The sequence below is a fragment of the Scyliorhinus canicula genome, chromosome 2, assembly GCF_902713615.1.
Source record: "Scyliorhinus canicula chromosome 2, sScyCan1.1, whole genome shotgun sequence".
Taxonomy (NCBI): domain Eukaryota; kingdom Metazoa; phylum Chordata; class Chondrichthyes; order Carcharhiniformes; family Scyliorhinidae; genus Scyliorhinus; species Scyliorhinus canicula.
Genome location: NC_052147.1, coordinates 202,948,148 through 202,969,064, shown reverse-complemented (window position 1 = coordinate 202,969,064; position 20,917 = coordinate 202,948,148). Strand labels below are relative to the sequence as shown.

The window sequence follows — 20,917 nt, the reverse complement described above, 5'->3', positions numbered from 1 at the left end:
CAGCTGGGGTGGAGGGGATGAGGCAGTTTTTGGGAGAGTTGACATTTCCCAAGGTGGAGGAAAAGGTAGTGGAGGGGTTGGGAGTGGGCGGTCCTTCCCCCAACAATGTCACAGGCCTCGATCTCACTGATCCTGAAGCGGGAGAAGGACCCAGAGCTATGGGGGTCATACAGGCAAATCTCTCTATTGAATGTCGATGCCAAACTATTGGCTAAAATCTTGGCCTCAAGGATATAAGATGCTTTCCCAGAGGTGATAGGGGACGACTAGACGGGTTTGTTAAGGGCAGGGAGCTAACGGTCAATGTTAGAAGGCTCTTAAATGTGATCATGATGAGGCAGGACGGGGGGGACACTGACAGTCAGGGACCTATACACGGACGACAGGATCGCAACACTGGACGAACTGACAGAGAAATTTCGGCTAGCCGGGGGGAACGAGCTACAGTACCTGCAGCTCAAAAACGTCCTACGAAAGGAGACAAGGACGTACCCATAACCGCCACGACAGACACTACTGGAAGACCTACTGGACGCAAGTATCCTAGAGAAAGGGAACTGTAGCGACATGTATGATCGACTGGTAGAAAGGGACGGCACCGTACTGGACGCAACAAGAATGAAATGGGAGGACGACCTGGGGATTGAGATAGGGTGGGGACTCTGGAGCGAAGCACTGCATAGGGTCAACTCCACCTCCACGTGCACAAGGCTCAGCCTGACGCAACTAAAGGTGGTACATAGAGCCCACTTAACAAGAAACCGTATGAGTAGGTTCTTCCCGGAGGTGGAGGACAGATGTGAACGGTGCCAAAGAGGCCCGGTCAACCACACCCACATGTTCTGGTCTTGCCCCAGACTTGTGGAGTACTGGACAGCCTTCTTCGAGGCTATGTCCAAAGTGGTGGGGGTGAGGGTGGAGCCATGCCCGATAGTGGCGGTCTTCGGGGTTTCAGACCAGCCAGATCTATTCCTGGGGAGGAGGGCGGACGCCCTTGCCTTTGCCTCCCTGATCGCCCGCCGTAGAATCCTGTTTGGCTGGCGGTCAGCAGCACCGCCCAGAGCTGCAGACTGGCTGTCCGACCTCTCGGAATCTCTTCAAATGGAGAAAATCAAATTCACCATCCGAGGGTCAGACGACGGCTTCCACAGAACGTGGGAGCCATTCATGCAATTGTTCCGGGACCTGTTTGTGGCCAACGAACAAGAGGAAGAACATAGAACATAGAACGATACAGCGCAGTACAGGCCCTTCGGCCCTCGATGTTGCACCGACATGGAAAAAAAACTAAAGGCCATCTAACCTACACTATGCCCTTATCATCCATATGCTTATCCAATAAACTTTTAAATGCCCTCAATCTTGGCGAGTTCACTACTGTTGCAGGTAGGGCATTCCACGGCCTCACCACTCTTTGCGTAAAAAACCCACCTCTGACCTCTGTCCTATATCTATTACCCCTCAATTTAAGGCTATGTCCCCTCGTGCTAGTCACCCCCATCCGCGGGAGAAGGCTTTCGCTGTCCACCCTATCTAACCCTCTGATCATTTTGTATGCCTCTATTAAGTCACCTCTTAACCTTCTTCTCTCTAACGAAAACAACCTCAAGTCCATCAGCCTTTCCTCATAAGATTTTCCCTCCATACCAGGCAACATCCTGGTAAATCTCCTCTGCACCCGTTCCAAAGCTTCCACGTCCTTCCTATAATGGGGCGACCAGAACTGTACGCAATACTCCAAATGCGGCCGTACTAGAGTTTTGTACAACTGCAACATGACCTCATGGCTCCGGAACTCAATCCCTCTACCAATAAAGGCCAACACACCATAGGCCTTCTTCACAACCCTATCAACCTGGGTGGCAACTTACAACTTTTGGCAGCACAGTAGCATTGTGGTTAGCACAATTGCTTCACAGCTCCAGGGTCCCAGGTTCGATTCCGGCTTGGGTCACTGTCTGCGGAGTCTGAACATTCTCTCCGTGTGTGCGTGGGTTTCCTCCGGGTGCTCCGGTTTCCTCCCACAGTCCAAAGATGTGCAGGTTAGGTGGATTGGCCATGATAAATTGCCCTTGGTGTCCAAAATTGCCCTTAGTGTTGGACTGGGTTATGGGGATAGTGTGGATCTTGGGTAGGGTGCTCTTTCCAAGAGCCGGTGCAGACTCGATGGGCCAAATGGCCTCCTTCTGCACTGTACATTCTATAAAAATTTGTGTAGAAATGTAAGAATAGTCGGGTGGCCAAGAATCAGGGGAAAACGGACGGGAATTGGGGGAAGGTAGCCGGGGGGGGGCTACGGGTTCGTTATGGGGGTTTGATGGCTAGCTAAGGCCCAAAACCAAACTGTAAATAATTGCCTATAAACATGTGCCTCGGCCATATTGGGGAATGTAAAATATGTATGCCGACTAAAGGGGGCGGCCAAAGTTGTTATTATGAAGATGCTTACCTGTAAATATACATGTTAATTTTTGCGTGTTTTTTTTATCTAATAGTTTGTAATTTGTTGGATATAAAATATGAAAACTCAATAAAAAAACATTTTTTTTTAAAAGTGATCATGATGCCCTCAAGAGGGAAGGGATGTGGAGGTAGTAGTCACGGTAGATGCAGAAAAAGCCTTCAACCGGGTGGAGTGGAACTATTTGTGGGAGGTATTAGGATGGTTTGGGTTTCGGCGGAGCTTCATTTATTAGGTTCAGTTGTTGTACCAGGCACCGGTGGCGAGTGTACGAACGAATCGGCAGACGGCGGCTTATTTTAAACTGCAGCGAGGTACAAGGCAAGAATGTCTCCTCTCCCCGCTGCTGTTTGCTTTGGTCATAGAGCCACTGGTGATGGTGCTAAGAGCATCAAGGGACTGGACGGGGTTGGTCTGGGGGGTGGGGGAGATTATGCCGAGGGAAATTTGGCTGGTTTTCGGGGTACAAATTGAATATGGGGAAAAGTGAGATCTTTGCAATCCAGGCAAGGGGGCCGGAGAGGAGACTGGGAGAGCTGCCGTTCAGAGTGGTGGGAGGGAGCTTCTGCTATTTGGAAATCCAGGTGGCACAAGAATGGGAGCTGTTACACAAACTGAATTTGACCCGCTTAGCGGATCAAATGAAGGAGGACCTTCGAAGGTGGGGCATGCTCCCGCTGTCACTGGCGGAGAGGGTTGGTCCTCCCGAGATTTCTGATAGTTTTCCAGTGTCTCCCCATCATAATCCCAAAGGCCTTTTTTAAATGGGTAAATAAGGTGATTTCTGGTTTAGTGTGGGTGGGTAAAACCCCGCGAGTGAAGAAAGTGCTGCTGGAGCGTAGTCGGAGGGAGGGTGGGTTGGCGCTGCCGAAGTTTAGCCACTACTAATACTGGGCGGCAAACATAGCCATGATTAGGGAGTGGGGGGTGGGGGGGGTTGGGGGGGGGGGGGGGGGGGGGGGGCGGTGAGGGTGTGTGGGAGCGAGGGGAGGCGGCATCGTTGAAGGACACAAGTCTGGGAGCATTGATAACGGCATCTCTACCGTTCTGGCCGGCCCGATATTCCACAAGCCCTGTGGTAGTGATGGCCCTAAGAGTCAGTGGAGGAAGCAAATGAGAGTGGAGGGAGCATCAGTCTGGGCTCCAATTTGTAACAATCATCGGTTTATTCTGGGCACGCTAGATGGAGGGTTTCGGAGATGGCAGAGAGCAGGGATCGAGAGGATGGGAGATTTATTCATAGATGGGAGCTTCCACTGTTTGGAGGATTTACAGGAGAAATTTGAATTGCCGGGAGGGAATGCATTTAGATATCTTCAGACACGGGATTTTTTGCCAAGGCAGGTTTTGACCTTTCCGCTCCTACTGTCACGGGGGACACAGGACAGGGTAGTTTCTAGAATGGGGGTGGGAGAGGGGAGGTTTTAAATATCTATAAAGAGCTCATGGAGTCGGAGCGAACTCAGATAGAGGAGCTAAAGTGCAAATGGGGAGAGGAGCTGGAGGGGAAGATAAGAGGCGGGTTTGTGGGTGGATGCTTTGAGCAGAGTCAACACGTCCTCATCATGTGCCAGTCTCAGCCTAATACAATTCAAGGTCGTTAACCGGGCACACATGATGGTGGGCCGGATGAGCAAGTTGTTTGGGATTGAGGGCAGGTGCGCGAGTTGTGCGGGAGGGCCAGCAAACCATGTCCATGTGTTCTGGGCATGTCAGAAGCTTAGGGGATTCTGGCAGGGATTTGCAGAGGTCATGTCCACGGTGCTAAAAACAAGGGTGATGCCGAGTCCGGAGGTGGCGATTTTTGGAGTGTCGGAAGATCCGGGAGTCCAGGGGGCGAAAGAGGCTGATGTCTTGGCCTTTGCCTCCTTGGTAGCCCGAAGACGGATATTGCTAGCGTGGAGGGACTCGAAGCCCCCAAATCAGAGATCCGGGTTAAAGACATGGTCCGATACAGACATCGAGAATCTAGTGAAGCAGTTACTCCTTATGCCAGGAGAATCAGAAGCCCCCACCTTTGGCCACTTTGCACCCATTTGAATGGGCAGGATAAACCATGGGTATGGGTGTACGTGGGCTTCGCTGGTCCGCTCTTGGGATTAATATTCCGTATTATGGTTGACACCCACTCAAAATGGTTAGAGTACATTGTATATCCTTCAAGACTTCTCAGGCAACAATAGAAAATCTCCGGCAAAGTTTCTGTACCTACGGCCTACCAGAAGTCCTCGGATCTGATAATGGTACTCCCTTTACCAGTGGAGAATTTCAAACATGCGTGAAGTTGAATGGCATTAAATACATCCAAATGGGGTCATACAATCTATCATCTAATGACCTGGTTGAACGGGCAATTCAATATTCAAAACCGGAATAAAGAAACTGCCTGCTAGTTCCTTGGGTATGAAATTGACCCGGTTTAATTTAATTACAGAACGTACCGCACACAATAACAGGAGTCGCACCAGTGGAATTGTTAATGGGACATCAACTGCACACCAGGCTCAGCCTGCTGTTTCCCTAAATGCTGGAGGGGGTGGGGGGTAAGGACCTTCAGAACAGGAGATGCAGTCCATGTGCAGAAATTTGGAGATGACTCCCAATGGATCTCAGGAGCTGTGCTTGGAAAAGACTGGTCTGGTTTCTTATAAAGTCAAAGTCCGAGGGAAGGCCATAACAAAATACCTGGACCACCTGATAAGCTGGGAACCCATTCCAGCGGAGACCATTTCAGCAGAGACAACACCCTTGACGTCCATTGCAACTATCTGCAGGAAGCGGACTCAGCTTATGGTCGTTCCCCCGATGAAGAAGATTCAGAGTCCGAAATTGAGATGGAGGAAATTAATCCTCCACCGGACGTCAGCACAGAAGATGAGCTTCTGCCTCTGGCCCTTCAAGGAAGCGACAATCTCCAGTCTATTATATGCCACCAATCTGGTTCCATCTGCCACTGATGTGATGCCTTGTGCCAAGCGACGAAAGAGGCCTCATCACCGTGGGAGTGAAGGGGATGATTCAGATTGAGGGGGAGAGATGTGATAACCCTCAGGAGGACCATGGGGAAATTGCTGATCGATCTCCCCGTGGGTTTTGTAGAATACGATTTCTGTAGTGAGCAGGCAGAGACCCACCCAGCTGGAACCGTTAGCCAGACGTTTAAATGTAGCTCCCAGACCCGGCCCGGCAGTTTCCGATAGTCCTGGGCTTCAACATTTCTTTTGTGTGCTGCGATAGCGGCTTTATTTTCAGTTTAAAATAAACAAATTTGGCCTTTCATTCTGTGCCTCCTGGAATTATTACAGTTTCCATGATGTGGTAGAGTTTGTGATTCGTCCAATTTGCAACAGTTTCTGAATTCAAATGGCTGTTGCAAGTTAGAAACGCATGACACAAACCTGGAATCCAAATTTTCATTGCCTCTGCTTTATATTTCTTACAGGAAAAAGCACTTTGTATACATAATTAAGCCCTCCTAAGTGAGTGATTCGCTTTCCTGATATTCACTTAAGTGAATTAAATCTCTGAGCAGAAATCCTTCCGTTATGGCTCCCCATGTTTTACAGATCATTTCAGTAAATTAAGAAGTTACCATCTTGAGCTACAATCCCTAGCTAGAAACAGTTTTAAACAAACAGCTGACCCCATTCCTTCTGCTTCACTCACCAGTTTAACCAGCACAGCAGTTTTCAACATTACAGCTGACTGAACAGCTGCTGGAACACAAATATTCTAGTCAGCATGCTTCAGTAGAATACCACGACTGATTGATCAGTCTTCATTAAGCTTCAATGTTGAAAACTACTGTGTTGCATTAAAAGAGCAATACAATGAAAGAATGTGAAGCGAGAAATGCGAATGGGGAACAATCCTGAACGTTTATTTAATTATATGGCCTCCACCTATTAAGGCAGAAATATATTGGGAATAAGATGAGTTTAATGTATTACTCAAGTTTCAATTTTGTGTAATCAAGTCACAACGATTCTTTGGGATGTTTGTCCCTTGTAACACTGACTGTGCATTATCATGTATGGGGCAGGAAGAAATACATATGAATTGAGATAGGAAATGATGAGAAATGTAGGAACAGTGACGTTGCGAAAGGAAAACGTTATTTTGCTAACTATAGTTTGTTTGGAGAAGGTAACTCAGAAGAACATTTCATTATGGTAGTTTCGCACAAATTACACAAGGACCCTTTCCTACAAACCTAGCTGCATGTTGTGTCAACTAGTTTACTAAATTTTAAACATGTCAAACATTTTAAAAATGCTGAGAAACCATTTAGAATTTCAATAATATATCAGTGCTAACATATCTGTCACACAAAGCAACTGCATATATGTGTATCCAGAACAAGTATTCATATATTTACCATCTGAAGAATTTCTCTTTTTGAGTACAAATTTAATGCCACATCCGAGATGATAAATCCTTTTAACAACTCAAGGTATTTGACCTCACGAAGCACAGATGAAAGCTGAGTGAAAATAATTACAATGTGATTCAAGGAAAGCTTTTCTTACATAATACGCAATATCCATATTGTAACTATGGTTCGATCACGTTACCATTTTAAGCCCCCAAAAAGGAGAAAAATATCTTACCTCAGAGCTAAAGTTCACAAAGTATAAACCAGAATCTTTGTTCCATTTTAGAAATGGCTGATTCAAGTTCTCCTGACAAAGAGCATCTAGACTTTCTACCCACAACGTGTAGACTTCTTCATCATGGTGATCAATCAAAGTTAACATTCGGTCACATTTTTGGAAAACTAGGTTTGCTTCCTTTGTTTGTAAGCTTCTAGAACAATGCCATATATACAAACAAGTTATTTTAAAAGCTATAATTATAAATAACAACTATAATTTGAGTAATATTTTGCACGAAACAAGTTCTCTAGTTAAAGCTATACTTACAGATGATTAATGTGTTCAAATTGATTCCTCTGACTCAAGATTCTTTCACGAAGCTCTTGGGACCACTTCAGTTTGCCTGCTATCATTGGCATATTCTTATGCAATACTCCATAATTCCTCTTCACCTGCAGAAAGTATATATCAACAGATATGTAATCACCAAAAACAATTAAACTGACATGAGATCAAATATCTGTTAAAAGTATGTTTTTATTAATTGAAAAATTACAGACAAAAAAAATTAGTAAATTCTAAGTCATTTTTTTCCAATTTGTAAATGCAGAATTTTTAATCAATCAATCCTTCAGTATTTTCCTGTGTTAAAATGTTAAATTCAGCTATTGGGACATTTTAGTCTTCATGGCTTGAACATATGTTGGCAAGTAGCAGCAGATCGTTAGTGGTCACAAATTCAATGCTGACGGTTTTTGACACTTAAACAGCTGGAGACAGTTGTCAACAACTGCGACCTCTGAGGCTAACTGTTTGTAAGGGCATTCATAGAATCATAGAATTTCCAGTGCAGAAGGAGGCCATTCGGCCCATCAAGTCTGCACTGGCTCTTGGAAAGAGCACCCCACTTAAGCCCACACTTCAAACCTATCCCTGTTACCTAGTAACGCCACTTAACCTTTTTCGACACCAAGGGCAATTTAGCATAGCCAATCCACCTAACCTGCACATCTTTGGACTGTGGGAGGAAACCAGAGCACCCAGAGGAAACCCACGCAGACAACGGGAGAACATGCAGATTCTACACAGGCAGTGACCCAAACCGAGAATCGAACCTAGGACCCTGGAGCTGTGAAGCAACTGTGCTAACCACTGTGCTACCGTGCTGCATTGGAAGAGGCGAGGGTAAATGGAAAGCTCAGCTGGCTGAGAGGAGGGCCAGGAGAAAAGAGAGGCTAAGTGTAGCCACCTGGGGTGGCCACGTCCCGATTCCAAAATGGACATTCGCAAAGAGTACAGGGAAAATTCGACAGTACTAGGAAAACAAGCAGGCGCAAGGTTTGCCTGTGGATTGGAACTTGCAGATCCCAGACAGAACTGATACTACAAGCCATTAGCATAGTAATGAGCTATCTCCGGGGACAAAAGAGAAACGTTTAAGCAATCGGTACCAGGGCAGACTCCCCGGCGCCAGTGGAGACTAAAACAAAGGCAGGCCAACGGTTACCTAGGGCCTGCCCAGTGATCGAGGAACAACCCCTTTATTGGAGAGAATCAATAAAAATGATTGGGACATGGTCCAATTAATTGGGACCAAGTTCAGGATCTGCCCAGAAGGGCGCGAAACCCTTTGGGATATAAAGAAGAGTCCCCAAGGTCAGAGCACTCTCTTCTTCTTGACCTTCACCTTGGCCTTTGGCTCTCAGCGACGAGAGGCCCGCCAAGCACCAGCCAAGTAAGTCTAAGGTCAACGTACGCTATGAGATAGGCGCTCCTAGCTACTATTCTATACCAGTTCGAAGCCAGCAGTATCAGAACCGGACAACGGCCATTGTTCCTCTGACTGAGTGGGCGCCCGAAGCTAGGTATAGGCTTTTAGTAGTAGTTGTAGTTTAGTGAGTAGTGTTTGTGCAAGAGTAATAATTGACTGTCTGTGTAAATAAATGTGCATTGATTTCAAACTTACTAACTGGTGTATCGTGTCATTGATCAGTATTCAGTTTTGAACCATGTGGTGGTATCAAAAAGATACCTGGCGACTCTTGAGCAAAGGTAATTAAAACAGAGCAAATTAAGGAAAGCATAACGAGCACCATAAGGAACTACACTTTCTTAACCCACCGTCTTCATTTGCAATAAATGTAGCAGAGATTGCCACACCAGAGTGGCACTCCCAAGTCACACCAAGTAATGTTTAACATACAGTGATGGTGAAACCATTGTCTCATGAGATGGAATGCTACCATGATAACAGTGGCAGTAACCATCAGCTATCTGCAAAGACAGAGATTTCCTGTGCGGCTTGAATGACGTAATCATGAACACATTATTAAAGAAAAGGTTTATGATTTTATTATATAGCACATAGAGAAAATCTACCCCGTGCTGGAATCTCCATGGAGGGCACTTTCAAAAGTATACCAGTGATATTTTCATAGGCAATACTGGTACTATATCCTAGCTGTAGGTCAGGGTCAAGTTACTAGGGTAAAATAAATTTTTGAACCCTTCTCTCCTCTTTCATCCCAAATCCAGATTGTCCACTGCTTTGTATATATAAAGTCTGCAATATTGAATTCTTTGAAATAATAGAAAGGCTACGGATGGATAGGAAATATGCAGAGGCCCCCGACGCGGCCTCCTGAGGGAGCGGCGTAAGCTTCAGGCGGAGTTTGAATTGTTGACCACAGGGAAAGTGATAGAACAGTTGAGGAAGGCTAGGGCTGTGGTGTATGAACACGGGGAGAAGGCGAGTAGAATGCTGGCGCACCCGCTTAGGAAGAGAGAGGCAGCGAGGGAGATTATGGGAGTAAAGAATAAGGAGGGCAACTTGGTCTCAAACCCGGAGGGGGTGAATAAAGTTTTTGAGGAATTTTACAGCAAACTATATGAGTCGGAACCCCCGGCAGGTGCGGTAGGGATGAGCCAATTTCTGGACCAGTTGAGGTTCCCAAGGGTGGAGGAGGGTCGGGTGGAGGGACTGGGGGCACCGATCCGAGTGGTGCTCGTGAATGTCTACGCCCTGAACTGGGACGATGTCGATTTTATGAGGCGTGTGCTAGGTAAAATCCCGGACTGGAGTCACACAACTTGGTCATGGGAGGGGACTTTAATACGGTCATTGAATCTGAATTGGAGAAGAAATTATTAAGGGGCTGGAGGGCATGCAGTCGGGTAAAGCTCCAGGGCCGAATGGCTTCCCGGTGGAATATTTTTTTTAATTTCAGAGGTGTTGAGCTCACTTTTGATGAGGATCTTTAATGAGGCGAGAGAGAAGGGGATCCTCCCCCCTACAATGTCACAGGGCTCGATCGCACTCATTCTGAAATGGGATAAGGACCCTGAACAGTGTGGGTCTTACAAGCCAATCTCGTTGCTAAATGTGGATGCCAAGCTATTGGCTAAGATCTTGGCCACGGGGATAGAGGATTGTGTCCCGGGGGTGATAGGGGAAGACCAGACTGGATTCGTTAAGGGTAGACAACTTAATGCTAATGTGCGGAGGCTTTTAAATATTGTTATGATGCCCTCGGAAGGGGACAAAGCAGAAGTTGTGGCAGCGATGGATGCAGAGAAAGCTTTTAATCGGGTGGAGTGGAAGTACCTGTCGGAGGCGCTGGATAGGTTTGGGTTTGGTGAGGGCTTTATCCGGTGGGTGCAATTGCTGTACCAGGAGCCTACGGCAAGCGTGTGCACGAACCGGCTTAGGTCAGAGTATTTCAAATTGCACCGAGGGACGAGGCAAGGGTGTCCCCTTTCCCCATTATTATTTGCTCTGGCCATTGAGCCGCTGGCCATCGCGCTGAGAGCTTCAAGGAAATGGCAGGGACTGGTCGGGGGGGGGGGGGGGGGGGGGGGGGGGGGGAGCTCCGGGTCTCGCTCTATGCGGATGATCCCCTCCTGCATATTTCGGACCATTGGAGGGGATGGGGGAGGTCGTGCAGATCTTAAGGGAATTTGGCAGTTTCTCGGGTTATAAATTGAACGTGGGGAAGCTGTTTGTGATCCAGGCTAAAGGACAGGAGAAGAGACTGAGAGAGCTGCCGCTGAGGAGGGTAGAGAAGAACTTTCGTTACCTGGGTATAAAGGTGGCCCGGAAGTGGGATTTGTTGCATAAGCTTAACCTGACCCGGCTGGTGGAACCAATGGAAGGGGACTTTAAAAGATGGGACATGCTCCCACTGTCACTGGCAGGGAGGGTACAGACCGTGAAAATGACGGTCCTCCCCAGGTTCTTATTTGTATTCCAGTGCCTTCCCATCTTCATCCCTAAGGACTTTTTCAAGTGGGTTAATAAGATCATCTTGGGATTTGTGTGGGCGAATAAGACCCCGTGAGCGAAGAGAGTGTTGTTGGAACATAGTCGGGGGGAGGGTGGGCTGCTGCTGCCGAACTTTTGCAACTACTACTGGACGGCCAACATTGCCATGATCAGGAAGTGGGTATTGGAGGAGGAGTCGGCATGGGAGCGGTTGGAGGCGGCGTCATGCAAAGGCACCAGTTTGGGAGGGCTGGTAACGGCTCCTCTGCTGTTCTCGCCGGCACGATACTCCACAGGTATTGTGGTGGCACTGAAGATCTGGGGGCAGTGGAGGAGACACAAGAGGGTGGAGGGAGTATCGGTCTAGACTCCGATATGTAATAACCACAGGTTTCTACCGGGTAGGATGGATGGCGGGTTCCAGAGCTGGCAGAGAGCGGGTATTAGAAGGATGGGTGACCTGTTTATTGATGGGAGCTTTCTCAGCCTGCAGGCACTGGAGGACAAGTTTAAATTGCCGCCAGGGAACAGCTTTAGGTATTTACAAGAGCGAACCTTCCTGAGGAAGCAGGTGGTGGCCTTCCCACTGCTGCCGCCACGGGGGATACAAGATAGTGTCCGGTACTTGGGTGGGGGAGGAGAAGGTGTCGGACAGCTACCAGGAGCTGTTGGAGGACGAGGAAACCCCGGTGGAGGAGCTTAAAGGCAAGTGGGAGTTGGAGTTAGGAGGGCAGTTAGAGCCAGGACTATGGGCGGAAGCCCTAAGTAGGGTCAATTCCTCATCATGTGCCAGGCTCAGTCTCATACAGTTCAGGGTGGTTCACCGGGCACACATGACGGCGGCAAGGATGAGCAAGTTTTTTGGGATGGAAGACAGATATGCGGGGAGCCCAACCATGTCCATATGTTTTGGGCATGCCCGAAGTTTGAAGAGTTCTAGAGGGGGTTTGCCAGGGCAATGTCCAAGGTGCTGGGTACGCGGGTGGTGCCGAGTCCAGAGGTGGCGATCTTTGGAGTGTCAGAAAACCCGGGAGTTCAGGGAGTGAAAGAGGCCGACGTTCTGGCCTTTGCCTCCTTGACAGCCCGGAGACGGATCCTTTTAATGTGGAGGGACTCAAAACCCCCGAGTGTAGAGACTTGGGTCAATTACATGACTGGATTTCTCTGCCTTGAGAGAGGGTCAATGCTAGGATTCTCCCGGAGGTGGCAGTTGTTCGTCGACTTTCTTGGGGCAATTTAATTTAAAATGTCAGCAGTAGCAGCTTTCCGAAGGGGGGGGGGGGGGGGGAGGGGGGTGTTAGTGTAGTGTTTGTTTGTTTTTGCTATTTTTGATGGTCTGTGAAGTCAGAGCTGTTCAGGGAAATGTCTATTTTTGCACTATGTTAATGTTTTACACCTATTTTTAAAAAATGTTTTTGTTAGAAAATTTTACAAATATTTCAATATAAAATATTTTTTAAAAAAAGAAAATTACCCTTGTTTCTCTTTCTCTCATTGTCTGCTCTGGTGAGTCACAATGATTGTCAGAACAGGACCCAAAAGGAATCTGGGAACCTCAAAAATGCTCACTCAAGAGAATCTACTGGTTAGGATTAAACAGTGGTCTCTCTCTCTTGTGAAGTTGCCCTAGTGAGGCACTTCTGGCTGACATTTCGCCATCCACAAGAGAGAGAGTCGCACAGTCGTAGGTGGCAGTCAGGATAATGTTGTGACACAAGGGCAAGTTCACTGGTCAGGTATAAACAGTGAGCCTTGCTCTCCCTTGCGAACCTGTCCCACAGCGACACTTCCGGATTGTGGTTTTGAACACCAGCAGGAGAGAGACTCCCACAGTTATCAGTGACACCCAAGACCAGTCTGTGTGGAGTAAAGGAAACCTTTTACAGCCCCTACTGGATGTGCCTGTGTGGCACCACGGATACCTGCTGTTGACCCCTTAGCAGCACCCACACTACAAGTACAGCCTACTGCCCTACCCGCGGTCTTGACTAAAGGGACCTTCCTTTGTTCGAAGGTGACCACTGACCCGAATTGATTGGGGCTTCTGGAGTCAGCTCCTTAATTGACAAACTCCAAAAAGAGCATGACCTGCACCTCTTCACATCAACTTCCAGTTCCCAACCCCAAGTTGAGACCTCCAATGGAATCCCAATTCACCCGGGAAAATTAGGAAGCTGGGAACATTGTTTACCCTTCATTCTTAGGTTAAAATTTCACATTGCATAATGAATGGTTGGATTTAAATAAGAGCTAAAATATCAATTTTTTAAAACTACAGAAACAATGTAGAAATGCGCACGGAGGATTAGCACTCCCATTCTCAGGGGGTGGGAAGGGCAGAGAATCAAAACGGCTTTTACAACGAAGGGGTTTCCCCGACTGATTGTCGTCCCCACACCCACCCATGATGGAACAGGAATCCTGCTTTAAAACAAAAGAGAAAATAATGGAAAATCTCAGCAAGTCTGGCAGCATCTGTAGGGAGAGAAAAGAGCTAATGTTTTGAAGAGTCAAACAAGGAGTTAACTCAAGGAGTTAACAAAAAGTAATCTGACTCGAAACGTTAGCTCTTTTCTCTCCCTACAGATGCTGCCAGACTCGCTGAGATTTTCCAGCATTTTCTCTTTCGTTTCAGATTCCAGCATCCACAGTAATTTGCTTTTATCCTGCTTTAAAAGTCAGGAATCCAATTTGCATACATTTAAAGGTCATTACCTGGTCTTTATGCCTCATGGTTCCCCAATGTAAATTTGTCCATTCATGCCAGCATGCCCACTGACCGACGTGAATCATATGATGTGCACCTGGTGAGCAGATCCCGCCGGAGGTGCACAGGTGAGTACAGCCCCCAGGGGGGTAGGGTCATGTGCAGGCAGTGTCCTGGCACTGTCCTGGGACACCCCAGGGTTCTGAAGGAGACAGCTGAGGAGATTGTGGAGGCATTTAAGTCACTGAATGCCTTTCAGAAGAGATAGCTAGGTTATTGATTAATAAGAGGATCAGGGGGGAATCAGGGGTTATGGGGAGAAGGCAGAAAAATGGGGATAAGAAACATATCAGCCATGACTCAATGGAGTGGCAGACTTGATGGGCCAAATGACCTAATTCTGCACTATGTCTTATGGTCATTGATGTGATCTTTGAGAAATCACTGGAGGCAGTGAGGGTCCCAGAGGATTGGAAAATGGCTAATGTAACACCCTTGTTTAAGAAGGGAGGGAGGCAGAAGACGGGAAATTATAGGCTGGTTAGCCTGACTTTGGTAGTTGGTAGGATTTTAGTATCTATTATTAAGGATGAGATTGCGGAGTACTTAAAAGTGCATGATAAAATAGGACTGACTCAGCATGGATTCGTCAAGGGGAAGTCATGCCTGACAAATCTGTTAGAATTCTTTGAGGAGGTAACAGGGAAGTTTGACAAAGGAGAACCAGTGAAAATGATCTATTTGGATTTCCAGAAGGCCGTTGACAAGGTGGCGTACAGGACGCTGCTAAATAAGATAAGAGCCTATGGTGTTTGGGACAAGGTACTGCATGGATAGATGATTGGCTGACTGGCAGAAGGCATAAAATGGGGATAAAGGGTTTATTTTCAGGATGGCAGCTGGTGACTATTGGTGTTTCACAGGGGTTAGTGTTGGTACCCAATGATATGCATTAATGATCTGAAAGAAGGAACTGAGGGCATTGTTGTTAAGTTTGCAGATGATACAAAGATATGTAGAGGGACAGATTGTGTTGATCAAGCATCGACCTGGACAGGCTAGGAGAGTGGGCAAAGAAGTGTCAGAAGGAATACAATGTGGAAAAGTGTGAGGTTATTCACTTTGGAAGGAAGAATAGGGGCATAGGGCGCGACCTTCGGACACACTGCGCCAGAAAAATATCTCACCTCGGCGCAACATAGTCAGTGAAAGCCGGGAGACCCTGCTCCCAGGAACTACTTGGCTCGCCACGCCTCGCAAGATGCAACAAAATCTTGCGAGATTTTGCAAGGGAAATCCTGCCCACAATGGGCGGGACCATTTTTAGCAAATCTACATATTAGAGTGAGGCAGTAAGCCTCACTCCAATGTGCAGATTCCCAAGTTACCCGAGGTTTTGGGATTGAATCCCTTCGAGGAACTCGGGCGAGCGCAGTTTGAAACTGGTCCCCACAAACGGGGACCAGACGGAACGGCACTCCTGGGGGTCTCAAAGGGAATCGGAGGCCCCCAGATACATGCCCTCTGGGCAGGGTGGTGCCCTGGTACTACCGGTGCCACCTGGGTAGCCGGGCAGTGCTATTTGGGTGCTGGCCCAAGTGGCACTGCCGTCTGGCAGGGGAACTGCCAGGGTTCCAGGTTGGCACTGCCAGGCTGGCATTATTTGCATGTGCGCAATTGGTCTGGGGTTGCCCGGCGTTTGGGGGAGGGCGAGCTGGGGAACCCTCCCATGTTGGATTCGGGCGGGGCATTCTTTTTCGGGCATCAGAGATCGAGACGCCATTTTAAAATGGCATCCTGATCTCTTGCTACATGGGATATTACAGTGAAAGGAGCTCCCCATTGTAAAAAACAGGCCAAGGCCACGCATTCCCCATTCAGGCCCCTTATTCAAAGTGAATCGCATTGAATAACCACATGTTTCTCCGCACTGCGAGTGCTGCAAAACACGCGGCTAAACACGCTCGCGCGGGGACTTTGTTCCTCTTTGGGAAGATCGCGCCCATAGACTATTTTCTAAATGGGAAAAAGTTCGGAAATCAGAAGCACTTTAAGACAGATATAGTTGCATTCTTGATTAATAAAAGGATCAGGGATTATGGGGAGAAGGTAGAAGAATGGGGATGAGAATCACATCAGCCATGATTTAATGTGGAGCAGACCCGATGGGCTGAATGGCCTAATTCTGTTTCTATGTCTTATAGTCTTATTAACTGCCCCCGCCGCCTCCACTTTTTTTGTCCATCAGTTTAAAAATGCAATGGTAGCGGGTTTACATGAAATGAGCATGGAAGCAGCTGTATTTTTGCGAGGTCCAGCTCTGCTCATCTTTTAATCCATCTTTTTATTCTCGTCACATTTCTTTTACGTGGTTTATACTATTTCCTGAGAATTGTTAGTCGGTGTTTCTATATGATGCAGCAGAGTTAGAATTTTTGAATCCTCACTTGTGCCTGGTAGGAGTTAGGGTGGGGTCCTACCTTTAGTGCCGCAGTTGCTTTCGGGCAGACAGAGCGTGCTTCCATCCTGACGGTGGTGTGCCTCGACAGGTGAAGGCTGCTAGTGAAGATGCTGTTCTGACTGTGGATCTTGGCTCTGAGGTACAGGTCGCCAAGGCCCAAATCCAAGAGATGCGGGTATTTTATTGGAGGTAATAGAGGTGCACGAAGAGGTTCTTACATTAGAGTGTAGCCTGATGAATATTTGTAAAGACAACAGCAAGCCTGATGGACATTCGTAAAGACAACAGCAAAGCCGAATGGTAAAAAAGGCTAACTCTGTATTAGCGTAAGCAACAAAAACAACAGCTGTTGTTTGCAGTGAAGAACAGGATGTGCAACCGGGGAATGAGCACAGAAGCTGATTTGACAATGGCTGTTGCTATGCTTTGGACAGGCAGTAATTGAACACAGATCTCTGTGTGTCACGTTCCTGAGAGAATTACGACTCCTGAATGAGTCACAATTCTTTGTGCATTAGTGACTCAAGGACATTGATAAATTAGTGCTGTCTTGTGACTACATGCCTAGAAGCATGAGCAAAATCTGTACAAAAATGAAATTAAAAATGAAAATCGCTTATTGTCACAAGTAGGCTTCAAATGAAGTAACTGTGAAAAGCCCCTAGTTGCCACATTCCGGCGCCTGTTCGGGGAGGCTGATACGGGAAAAGGAGAGGCAAAGAGATTTCTGAAGCAGTAACCTGCAGGAATAACCATCGTAAGAAGCCGTGCCCTGGGTCCGGGATCCAGAAAGGATATTGGAATCCAACAAGTAGGAGTCTGATCACCTTCCTCTTCATGGGTGATATTTAGGTCCAGGCCGTGAGTTTTGATATCTTTTCTGGAACCGTGTTTCAATACTGTGTGCAACAGAGATTCCGATACCTTTTATGGTGGCGTTTTGATATTTTTGGGGTAACTTGGTGCAATAAATAAGATTGTTGTACGATAATTTGAGTGTATGAGTTTTTTGTCCGTTGCCCCAAGTTTGAGGTGCAACAAGAGAAATTCAATGGACCACATAACCCTGTCATTCATGCCTGGGATGTGGCCTTCTGACCACTGGTTCTGCATTGTCCTGTTCCGGATGTCGGCCGTGAGGGTTGGGGGTGGTCAAGCTGGTCGAGAGCCCCCACAGCTGGAGCCTAGGTTGTTGATCGCATTGGTTCTGATGAGACGGCATGATGGAAGTAATGGTTAATCGCGCTTCAATCGCTGGAATCTTTGAGAGATCCTAAAGAATGCTCAATGATCCTGATCTTGCCTCATCCTTGATTTTGGCTTTCTTCATGCGCCTATGAAGAAGTCTTTATCCTGAGGACTGCCTTGCATTTCTGCATTTCAATTATTATCCTAAACTATTCTCCCTGTTGATCATGTTGTTGTCTGCTTGATGTTGTCAATTGTTTCCATTTACAGGGAAGTGAAATATGTTGGTGTCAATGCCTGTACCGTTGAACAGCCTAATTTAAAAAGTCCAAGTTTCAGGGTCTTTTTCTTTTACTTTTTTAAAATAAATTTAGAGTACCCAATTATTTATTTATTCATCTTCCAATTAAGGGACAATTTAGCATGGCCAATCCACCTAACCTGCACATTTTTGGGTTGTGGGGCTGAAACCCACGCAAACACGGGGAGAGTGTGCCAACTCCAGACTGACAGTGAGCAAGGGCCGGGATTCGAACCCGGGTCCTCAGTGCCATAGTCCCAGTGCTAACCACTGTGCCACATGCCACCCCCTTTTTCTTTTATTTTTAACCTGGATCAGAGCATCCATGCTTTTTTTTCTCTGAGGTGACCCCATCGCTTTTTCCAGAGTTGTCGAGGTGGGTTCCCTGGCCCGCCCTCCCAGGGTTCTCTGCTCTACATACCCCCTCCCCACCCTGCAGTATGGCTGACTCTTAAATACCCTATCAAGCCACTCAGTTCAAGAGCAATTAGGGATGGGCAATAAATGCTGGTACACCAGCGATGCCCGCTTCCCGTGAACAAATAAATATACAGTCACTAGTGAAGGTTCAAAACATTATTTCCTAAAATAACATCAGAATTGAGAGTATATAGCCACCTGGATAAATTAGGTAGGTTGGGACCAAACAGAAAATGCAGCAAAATCTCAGCAGGTCTGGCAGCATCTGTAGGGAAAGGAAAGATCTAACTTTCGAGTCCAGCTGACCCTTTGTCAAAGCTAAAAGACTTAGAAATATTTATACTGTGGTGTGAGAGACTGAAAGATGAGTCAAAGCAACAGAAACCAAGGGGACAGAGTGCTAATGTCCACAGAAACCAAGGGGAGAATGCTAATGGCAGTCCCCAGAGAGAACAAAAGGTATGAAAGGCCAAACAGCAGAGAAACTAACATCAGAGGGTAAGCTGTGACAGATGTATATGTGGGGGATGGGGAAGGGGAAGCAAAGGGGAGATAAAGTAAGGAAAATGGGTTAAGATTGGGGTGGAATATATATAAAGTAATACAATAAAGAAATAAATGGTAAAAGACAGTTAAAATGAAATGCGATGAAACCAAAGGGGTCGAGGTGGGGTAGAGCTAATCATCTGAAGTTGTTGAATTCGATTTTGAGACCAGAAGGCTGTAGCCTAACCGGAAGGTGCAATGTTGTTCCTCCAGTTTGCGTTGAGCTTCACTGGAACATTGCAGCAGGCCAAGGACAGACATGTGGATATGAGAGCAGGGTCTTGGTGTTAAAATGGCAAGCAACGGGAAGGTCAGGGTCCTGAATGCACACAGACCGAAGGTGCTCAGCAAAGCGATCACCCAGTCTGCGTTTGGTCTCTCCAATATAGAAGAGACCACATTGGGAGCAGCGAATGCAATAGACCAGATTGACAGAAGTGCAAGTGAAACGCTGCTTAACCCGGAATGAGTGCTTTGGGCCTGGAATGTTAAGCATGAAAGGTAAAGGGGCAAATGTTACACCTTCTGCGATTGCATGTGTTAAGGACCAGAGTTTAGAGAACCCCAAAGTGTATCATGGAGTTCACCTGACCCACAACTTTTAATAGATTGTGGTATGAGGAGCACACGGCCCACTCTACAGGTGTAGTACAGCAGAAATAGAAAAGTATTTTTTAAAGCAAAACAATGTTTATTCTATGAACTCAAGTTAACCTTTTTAAAACATACAGTGAACATCTTAGCAACCATTAATTCAAATACAACACCCAAAGAATACAACACTAAGTAATCCTTAATAACTCCCCAAACAACATCCAGAAGACAAAAGAAACACCTTTTAACAGAAGCACATCAGGTTTCATAGAATGTACAGTGCAGGAGGCCATTCGGCCCATTTAGTCTGCACCGGCCCTCACAAAGAGCACCCCACACAAGCCCACATCTCTACCCTATCCCCGTAACCCAGTAACCCCCACTCAACATTCTTTGGATACAACGGGCAATTTAGCATGACGACCAATCCACCTAGCCCACACATCTTTGGACTGTGGGAGGAAACCGGAGCACCCGGAGGAAATCCACGCAGACACGGGGAGAACGTGCAGACTCCGCACAGACAGTGACCCAAGCCGGGAATCGAACCTGGGATCCTGGAACTGTGAAGCCGCTGTGCTAACCACTTAGCCATCGTTTACATTCGGTAATTAGCTTACATTCCCTAATGAAAACATTTATAATTCTGAATTCACCAAATGATGAAGAGATAGTCTTTTCATGGCAGAGAGAACAGCAGTACACCTACTTTGTCTGGCTTCAGCTCCAACACTAAAAACGAAACTAAAACACACCCTAAACACACACTAAAACAGCCTAAAACGAAAGTAAAAAGCTGACACAGCCCAGCTCCACCCACACTCTGACATCACTGATAAACACCCATTTCTGAAAGGTACATTTCTTAAACATCCATTTCTTAAAGGTACTGTCACATGACACATGGGAAGATGCCATGGGTAATGGGAGACGTGTTGAGTATGGTGGAGGAGTGGACTAGATTATCTCGGAGGGAACGGTCTCTGCGGAATGCTGACAGAGGGAGTGAAGGGAAGATGTGTTTGGTGGTGGCATCATTCTGGAGTTGGCGAAAATGGCAGAGGAGGCTGGTGGGGTGAAATGTGAGAACGAGGGGGACTCTATCCTTGTTCTTGGAGGGAGGGGAGGGGGTGAGGGTAGTGGCGCAGGAGATGGACCACACACTGTTGAGGGCCCTGTCAACAACTGTAGGTGGGAAATCACGGTTGAGGAACAAGGAACACATTTTTGAAGCACCATTTTGAAAAGTGGAATCATCGGAACAAATGCGACGAAGGCGAAGGAGCTGAGAGTAAGGGATGGAGTCCTTACAGATGTAGGATGTGAAGAGCTGTAGGCCAGATAGCTGGGGGAGTCAGTGAGCTTGTAATGGATATTATTAGA

The 20,917-nt window shown here is 47.0% G+C and overlaps 1 protein-coding gene across 1 annotated transcript in view; it reads right to left on the bottom strand.

Annotated features, from left to right (window-relative positions):
- dnah9 (dynein, axonemal, heavy chain 9) overlaps positions 1 to 20,917 on the bottom strand; it is a 125,355-nt gene that overhangs the window by 26,436 nt on the left and 78,002 nt on the right. The window contains exons 11-13 of the mRNA XM_038790289.1: positions 7,384 to 7,508; positions 7,072 to 7,267; positions 6,840 to 6,944 (exon numbers count right to left, since the gene is read on the bottom strand). Of these exons, the coding sequence (XP_038646217.1) occupies positions 6,840 to 6,944; positions 7,072 to 7,267; positions 7,384 to 7,508 (426 nt within the window). The remainder of the gene's footprint in view (positions 1 to 6,839; positions 6,945 to 7,071; positions 7,268 to 7,383; positions 7,509 to 20,917) is intronic.